General features: G+C 40.2%; 1 protein-coding gene across 1 annotated transcript in view; it reads right to left on the bottom strand.

The window, feature by feature from the left end:
* The window catches only part of LOC104279210 (ectonucleotide pyrophosphatase/phosphodiesterase family member 2-like), a gene marked incomplete at its 3' end in the record, with an annotated part of 37,226 nt that overhangs the window by 13,826 nt on the left and 14,149 nt on the right, over positions 1-9,251 (bottom strand). Inside the window, exon 8 of the mRNA XM_009876411.1 lies at positions 8,540-8,659. Within this exon, the coding sequence (XP_009874713.1) occupies positions 8,540-8,659 (120 nt within the window). The remainder of the gene's footprint in view (positions 1-8,539; positions 8,660-9,251) is intronic.

Here is a 9,251-nt window from a genome sequence, read left to right as displayed (position 1 = left end):
CTTCCCCTATATTCTACCATCAGCAGTCATCAACAGAAAATGTGTTAGAAAAGAGTACACAAAAAAGGGCACAGACAGTGAACAGGGGTATAAAGTAAGCAGGGAGAGGCACCTTTCTCACAGACATTTAAGAACATTTTGAGTTCACCCAAAGAGGTGTTTGATGGAAATGGTGAAAACACTCTCCACGAATTTTTCAAATCCTTTTTTTCAATCCTGCAAATCGCATATATTTTCTGGCTATTAGTCAGTTTGTAGCTGAAAGTTCCACAATATAGTCACACACTTCATAAGTGTGTTGGGTTTTTTTGTTTTATTTAAACCTGCTAGTTTCACTGGGATTAGGATACTGTTCTCATACTTTGAAAACGGGTTATTAGTCCTTCTTCTTCCTACTTCCATACAACATTCATGATATTCCCCTCTATTTATTCCTTTTTGAGTAAGAGTAGCCTTGATTTGTTCAATATTTCTCTAATGAAAACCATACCATAACCCTGGTTATCCTCTTTACCCTTCTCTCTCCTTTCATTCTGTTTCTCTTTTCTGTTCTATAAATATCTATAACAGGCAGGGGAATGAGGATGATCAAACATCAAAAAGGCCCACAATCAAGGGCAGCAAAAATACGAGTCTGTAGCCCTACAGAACTAAATTTCTCTTTTACAGAACTACCCAAATTATCTCAAAACACAGCATTATGTATATGACGAGATTATTTCTTCTCTTTATTTATGCATACTGCAATTTATTCACTACATAAGCACTTAAGCCAAAACATAGTTCCCTTACTTAAGAACTGCAAAATCTTTGGTTTACTTTAAATCAACTTTTTGAAAATACATTCAAGCCCTTCTACCATGCTCAGACAGGCACTTATAAACTGTCATCTCTGAATGCATTATGTATCATGCCTGAATTATTCATGCATCAGTCTTATGATGATACATCATTTGTACACTGAGACTACAGTTAACAGCAATTAAATTTGGATACTGTTATGTTATTTATGGGAAAACTGGTCATCTTTGCCTTGCCAGGGCCTTGGACACCCCCCTTAATTTATCTATCATCTTCTACTCTTCTAAATCTTACTCAACTCAATCCTATTGAATTAAAATCACAGCTATAAAAGATCATGTTTTCACTGTGTTCTAACTTTCTGGTAACGGATCCTCTTTTCCAGGGAAGAATACATTCATGCTAACTCTATGGAAATGGTGGTTTACTAAATAAATGCAGCAAGAGCAGGAGCAGTATGGCCATGGATTTGCAGCCCACCCTTCTCTGTTTTCAGGTGTTTCTCCTCAAGAGTCTGATTTCAGGGTTGGTTCCTACTAATGTATCTTTAAGCAGACACCAGATGAGAAGTCCTCCAAGCATCTCCCTCAGCACTGGGGCTTGCACGATGACAACGACCACAAGATGATGCGTATGCAAAGTAACTCCCCCCAAAAAAGAAAAAGATGGTTTTGAATTTATATCAGGATTTGGTTTTGAATTGTTGAGTAACAGGGACATTGTTCTCAAATGCTTGCAAAATACTGGCCCTGACGGGATGGGACAGAAGTAAGCAGGTGAACAAGAGAGATGAGGATGTGTGCCTACAATCCCCTGATCCTGTCACTGAGCCCACAGGCTGCAGTCAGAGGTGTGACCACAATGCAAGGACGCATCCACAAGCTCATTTGTGTCGTATAAATGAGCACAGGCTGCACAACTTCAGTCTGGAGCCTGTGTCTAATTAAGGCAAGAGCTACTCTATTAGCGGTTCACGGGCTTGCCAGATGAAAAACAGTCCATGCTTTAATCAATTACGTTTTTCTGTGCATTGCATATTTATTCCTAGAGTAGAATCCCATTATGGCAGAGAATTTCAGCATGAGGAGTGGCAGCTCCACTGCTGTTATGCTCTTTGGTCTTGCTGTACTTGGAAAACCATTGTCCCTCCAGAGCTGCAGCAGATTTATTTTTCTTTAAAAGTGTTTGTGTTCTTGCAAAGTTTAAATAATTTTGCAGATATCTTTGGGAAGGTACCAACAAACTAAGTCCAGGGAATTTAGTATTTGGATTTTACTATCTGTTAACTCTAGTTTGACTTTCTAGTGCTTTGGCCTGCACAGGTCCAAGTGCTCCTGCCTGTCTGGTTGGCCAAATCAGACTAGCCAAGTGCCACTCTCAGCAGCCGAAGCTGTCCTGTGCTGCTTAAGACTGTTAGCACTGCTGAAATCCCCCATGAGCCTGCCTATTTTAGGCAAAAGACACCCTCCCTCTGACCAAGCAAGTAAAACTAGTCATCTTGACAGATGAATAATTAGGCCCTATGTGCCAAGGTACCCAGCAAGCCTGCTAGAAGGTGGTGGCTATTTTTTATTCCTGTCGAGCATGGAACGTGCTTCATGTGAAAACAGCAGAAACATCTTTCTGAACCAGGAGTAATGCAAGCAAGTGGAGACCGCTCCTAGTTCTGCACTCCTAAGGGAGCAGAAATGGCAGTCCAAAGGCATCCAGACTGCCTTCAGACAGAGAAAACTGCACCCTCCCTGCTCCCAAGTATTTCACCTCAGGAATGAAGCCCGAAGCCATTTACATTGGCATTAACTGTTTGGATGAGGGCATGTGTCTGCTGCACTTGAAATAAGCTCAACAGCTAAGACAATGATCTGTTGAAGTCAAAAATCTGCAAATCAAAGGCCCATATCTGACCACAACATCTGAGAAGTGACTCTGAAAGACTCCATCCTGACTTTGGAGGCAGAGTCTGGCTGAACTCAAATTTACAACAAAATACTGGACCTCCCCCCTCTTTTTTAAGGGAAATAATTTAAAACAAAAAAAAAAAGGTTTTAAAAGCCTTTTTTTATTTAAAACCAAAATAAGAAAGTTCAACACTGTTCAACATCATATGTAAAGCTGCTACTCCAGCAGCTACTCTGGATACATTTCCAGACCCATCTTTAAGCATGCCGAAAAACAGCAGTCATCTAGGTGGAGGAATTTCCACCTGCGTTGAACATGCTTTAAAACAAATTTCCAGTGTGTTTCAGTGTTTGAAGCTACTGCTGATGAATCTAGTGGTAGCAATCTCTACCAGAAGTGCTCTTGGCTAGCCAGACCCTTTACTGGCTACATAAAATTAGACAACAGACTGGAGCAGCTGATATGAGCACTTAAGCTTCCTTACTACCTTCAGCTATATAACAGTAACTCCAGTAGAAAAGCATGGCAAACCTACTGCAGCCTAATTTCTCATCATCTTCAAATTAAATTAAATGTTTTCCAAAGTAAACTAGATGCCATGCCTCTCACAGGCTAACATGAGTCTACACTGTCAGCCAATGCTGGATAAAAATGTTAGCTGATGCCCCCTCAACATTGCCCATCCAAACCAACTGAAATTAAGAAGGGAATAAAGGTTATTGTTCCATTTCCCTTCTGTTGGTTAGAGTCACAGTCTTAAAGTTAATTAATCCTAGATGTTCCAGAACTCGGCATGTAAATGTAACGTACTATATAAGCTCTGTGGCTGATCACGTCTGTTCAGGTCACTTATAAAGTTTGTTGTGTTAGGCGTTGCAAGGTCAGTACCATTTGTGAGTTTATGTAATTTATTTGCCGTATGTAAATACATCAATTTTAACTGTTACCATGTCAGAATTTTTCAGTCAGCTGTTTAACTATTTCAGGCGTGCAGCTCTGGTTTGCGTATTGGGCAAGCCTTACTATCCTGCAAGCTATATAAAGGCTGTATTTCTGAATTAACTTGCTTACGCAAAGAAGAGGGGAATAAATAACTAAAGCATTAGCTACTTTGTCTTCATACCATGTGACAGGAATTAGAGAATATCTAACTTTTCAAACACAGAAAGACTTATTAAAATATGGAGCCACAGACTCAGTTCTAGTACACTGGCAAATGTCCCAAGAAATTACATACGTGCTTTTCTAGGTGTGTATGAAACATATCCTGTAAGTTGAATTACTGTCATTTTTCTGTCCTCTGTGCTGAGTGACTACGATTCTTCTCCTTCATTTATAGACAAAAGCAGAGAGGCTAGACAGTACTTTAGGCAGCAATGTTATATGGAACACCAAATTCCCAAGTTCTCCCTTCTTCTGCCTGCTAGACACACAGACACTGTTTGCACACAGATACTACCTAAAGAGTTATTCAAGCTACCTATTGATTTGTCTTTGAAAGCCTGCACAGAAAGCGGGGGCATGTCCCTACTTTTAATCTTCCGTGAATAAATAAGAGCCCATAACTTTGCAAAGGCTGCCCCATATTTGTTGCACTATGGAAGGACCACCAGTAGCACACCTCAGGTCAGGGCTGGTGGGAAGGGTCGGTTCTGAGCGACTCTGAAGTCCAGCCCTTGGGCCAAGTTGTGCAAACATGCTCCCACCCATCAAGCAGGGAAGGAGATTCGTGTCAGGAGCAGAGGAAGGCACATACACCCACTGTACCAGAGAGTTGCTCACGCATGAATGGGAAATCCTTTCCACATTCAGTAGAAGGTGGAAAAAGGGGAATCGCAGCATATCCCAGGTGATGCAAGACTGGTGCAAGCATGCAGATTTAATACCAAGGTAGTGCCAAAGATGACACAGCTGCACCATTTGCAATTTGTCCTGCCAACGAACTAACACATGGAATAGCCCCTTCCACCTTACTCTTTAACAGGAGACAAACGATCTCACAGCCTTGGCAACTGAGCATTGTCTTCTTGCCTAGGCAGAAGACTTTGGTACAAGATGTCTATTAAATAATTAGACAGACTCAGCCTTGTTGCTTGTTTGTGGTTCAAGCTAGACAAAAAGAAATACTTAGACAATTACAGACATGCCTGCTTCTGCTTCCCTCATCCATCAACGAAGTGATTGCAAAACGTGTTCGGACGAAAAGGCAGGTGACAACTTTCTGCAGAGCCTGGGCTCCTCAGATCTAACTATCCTGCCAACACTCAGGCTGACTAGGCAAGAAAATGAAAATAAGCAGTTCTTTTTGTCATCATTAGTCAGTTAAAAACAACAAGAGAGCAAAAGGGGTTTATCCCAAAGGTTGATACAGAATGTGAAATTTAGATAAAATCAAGAATATCCAGTCGAGATGTGTAGCAACGATTCCTAGTGTCTACTGTCACATCTTGCAGACTGCAAAGACAACTTCACAACATGCTGTTGCCCACCTAGGAATGTCATGGTCCTTTTTTAAGGATTATCTCAGCATCTCAAAGTGGGCCCCTTTTGAGGGTTGCATTCTTTTTAAAAGGTTAATAGTTAAAATAAAACTTCATTCAAGGTGCCCTTAACAACCTTCCATATTTTTATAATTAAGGTTTTTCTGAAGAGACACTTCTCTGGAGCCAAACTCCTATTCAAACTGGGCTACCTTCTGAAGGAACCTCTGTCCCCTTTAACCACACACTAGCAGTTTTGTCACGTTGGAGAGACCAATGGATTATTTCTAAGGATCATGAAAAATCACTAAAAAAAGCCATGTATTGTCGGTAGTGTAAGCTTAAGCTCACCACGTCAAATCAACACATGGAAACCTATTGCTTAAGAGAAGCCAAAGGCAGCTGGGGCCTAATTTAGTGCTTAAAGTTACTTGGGGTGAAAACAGAGTCTCAGTGTCATGAAAAATGAGCAGTAAATTTACTTTCCCCTGTGGGACTATGGGCCCTGATGCTCACCATTTCTGTGAGATGCTGTAGCAGTACAAGGAGTGGTTTTGCGGCTGTTTCCTGTCAAACACTTTTGTTTGGAAAACAAGGTGGGTTTAAGTTTATAAAATAAATCAAGACTGTATACAAAATCAGAAGACTGGATTTCAGGAAGACCGACAACCAGCAAGAGCACCTCAAAACATTTCCAGGCTACCTTCTTTTCCCAATGCTCTTAAAATTAATTTCTCATAATAACTGGTGTATAAACATTCAACAACTAATCTGCCAAATCCCACTGATGTCCACTGTAATCTGGCTGTTTCCCAGCAAGACACTGAGTATTAAAACAAAACAATTTAAAAAAAAAGGCACCAAAACACCCACATTTTAACAAAGACATAGACCATAGATCTGTTTCCAGGAGCAAGAAGGTATTTCTGAAAATTATCAACATTAAATGGCATTCTTTTCTAGACAGTTTGAACCATAATGGAAGCCTGGGAATCCTGGACACCTTTCCTGCCTTCCTGGGTAGAAAAATAATAATACCCAGTTCTGTGCAAACCAAGTACTACTCTGCAGTTAACGAGTACCCAACACCTAAAAAGGAACCAGATGAACACGTGATATGACAGATAATATTTCTGTGAAATGCAGACCAGATTTCCCTTCATTCCCCTTAATTTTACTGTGTTGTCTTTCAATATCCAGCTATTTTGGGCAATCTAACTCTGTGTGATACATAGAAAAAACTATTAAAAAAAAGAGACTATTTCTAATCCATATATAAATGGGGATAGTTTTTTCTTTTATAAAAATCTGCAATTCTCTTATCAAATGTACAACTCTTCTACATGCAGAAAGAGCATCATTTATATGGTATTTCTGCAAGAGATTCCAATCACTATGGCCACTCTATCAGGTTCGCTAAACTTAGGGGTTCCCCTCATGGTAGGTGTGTGGGGACAGAATTATAATTCTTCCTCTGTGCATTTGTTTCCAATTTTCAAAAGACATTTCCAGTTTATTACATTATTTGTGTGTTTTTCCTTTTTAACACTTCTTCAGATCAGCTGGTTCATTTTATCATCCTTACTCGTGTATACAACGCTCACCCCCCTCCTCTGAGGATTTCATCCAGCATATAGTCATCCACTGTTGTGTAACTTTCTTGAACTCGTCTCAGCTGACATTTTTCGTGACCCTTGTTTACAATCCAGAAAAACTTTTATTCTCTGGTGTTTGTAATGGATGGGTGCGGGAATTACCAATATTCCCCACTCAACACAGCAGATGATGAAGTATTTATAGACTTAAAATTGCACTTTAAAAATATCATAGTTTAAAAATAGAGACATTTGTACAGTCCCCGACAGTTAGTTCCCCACCAACTCCTACCTAATTGTGATTAAGATAACACAATTAAATTTGCAGTCCATAATTAAATTACAGCTACTTAACAAGTTGCCATACAGCAGCTGAGCCACAATGTTGTCTGTGAGCTCGATACCTGATCACAGCAGGCACAGTTTGTGAGCTGTGCGGCAATGGCTGTAGCTGAGCTAGAAGAAGATGTTACCTGCTGCCGCCCTTTCACTGCTCCTAGTTTTGATCCTGTTCTTTGTTCACATCTAGGAGTATAACAGCAAAGCACCTTCCTCACCCTCTCCTCTCTGCACAGCCCATGCTAAAAGATAATCCAGGTCATAGCTGGGCAAGGGAGTGACTAAGCTCACTGTCAGGCTGACAAATTTTTCAAGAGCACAAATACCTCATTCTGGCTCCACTACTGCCAGACACATCTGCCTGTCACACATCTGCCTGCAGCTCTGAATTGTCTTGTCTCATATTTGTTGCAGCCTAAAACCACACGCAGACAAATAACACACACACTTGCTAAGCCTAAAACCATCTGAGTAACTTCCTTTAGTCTCTTGGGATATTTCTGTTTTAAGAGATTTGGGGCATGACACTGATCACTTTAGCAAACAGTGGTGACAGATCATGTTGTTCCCAAACTCCTTCCAATTTCCCCACCTCTTATCATCTCACTCTTTTTGTGCCATTATCTGGTCAGGAAGCTCAAACTACAGTTCCCTAAGCAAGCACTGCAATTAAATATGCATGCACCTTGTCCGCTTGGACGTAAAACTTTTAAGTTTAAATTAACTCCCTTTTGTTGGTAAAGTAAGCCATCACAGCATGCACTGATAGGGGAAAGTTCAGCAGAAGCAAGGACACCTTCTTAACCATAGTAACACAAAATACTTGGAAGGAGGCCACTTGCTTGCCCAGAATAAGGATTCAGAGCTAGAAAAACCACCAAGTCCGACACTAGTCTAGGAGAGAGGACCTGATTCAGCCACTGTTGCTATGCCCAAGGCAGAAATTAACTCACAGACTTCTGTAGCTTCTGCAGCAAGTCAGGTAACAGCAATTGCTTGTGGACTTAATAATTATGAAGCGGCGTCATGCCATGCTGACAGAACATTAATACTAAAACTACCACAAGAACATTACTAGGATGAAAACCTGAGCAACCCATAATGAAAAGGAAACATTATGCCACGGTGACAAAAATATAGTGTTAAAATGCTACCTGAAGTGAGGGTTTTTCCTAGCCACATCTAATTTATACTTATCAACACAAGCACCTTTCCATAATCAATGGCTTTATTATTCTGAAAACCAAAAGCCAACTCAAAACATTACATTAAATTGATAGACGCAGGGCCACACGAGGGCAGGAGGGGGAGAGATTAGGTACAAATTGTTCACAGATGTATTTTTTTAATTATTATTATTGGCTGTGTTCCACAGCACAGAGAGAGGGGAGAAGGGGAAGGAGAAGGAGGGAATTTGAAACTTACTGGTTGACCTCCCCACCATCTGTGATTGAATTTCTCTCGCCCTCGAAGACTGAAGCTGGCATCAAACACTGGGTCATACATCGAATTGCCAACAATTCCATGTGATTCAGGATAGAGTCCCTTTGTGCAGAAGTAGATTAATTAGTAAAACTCTAACACACACAAATACAGCTCTTCGTAGCTATCTGCAAACACCACCACATTCTTTCAAAATAGGTATTTTTGTAACTGCACACTAGAAAATGTTAAAGATAAGCACATTTAAAACTAGCTCCAGTCATGAAAGCAGTAAGAGATGATTGAATTGTGCTAAAAAGCATAAAAACTCCTGTTACTTGATACTTTAAAGTATTTTCCCACTGGTTAAAAGTTAGTTTGAGGCCATCTAAAGTAAGCAAAAATTTATGAAGATTGATATCAACTTTCAGTTGCTCTTTGTGAATTCCCTTTCTAGAAAGAATAATTCATTCTCTGATTGCAACAGTAACACATAGCATTTCCGTTTTATGATGCTTTATCTTCACCAGAGCCTCTACGAGATAAGAGTTACTTCCAAGGAAAAAAAAACTAAACACAAAAACAAGGCAAGTAATCTAAAGCCATGACTTTGCTTTTTCTGCTGGACAAACTGTTACACAATTTAAGAAGTTTCAGTTCCTCTCCCTTTCTCTTGTCCGTTTCCCATCCCCAGATATATGCTTCTCCATCCCCT

This window comes from Apaloderma vittatum, unplaced genomic scaffold (assembly GCF_000703405.1).
Source record: "Apaloderma vittatum isolate BGI_N311 unplaced genomic scaffold, ASM70340v1 scaffold15989, whole genome shotgun sequence".
Taxonomy (NCBI): Eukaryota; Metazoa; Chordata; class Aves; order Trogoniformes; family Trogonidae; genus Apaloderma; species Apaloderma vittatum.
The sequence above is the reverse complement of the archived record's forward strand: the minus strand, read 5'-3'. Positions and strand labels throughout refer to the sequence as shown.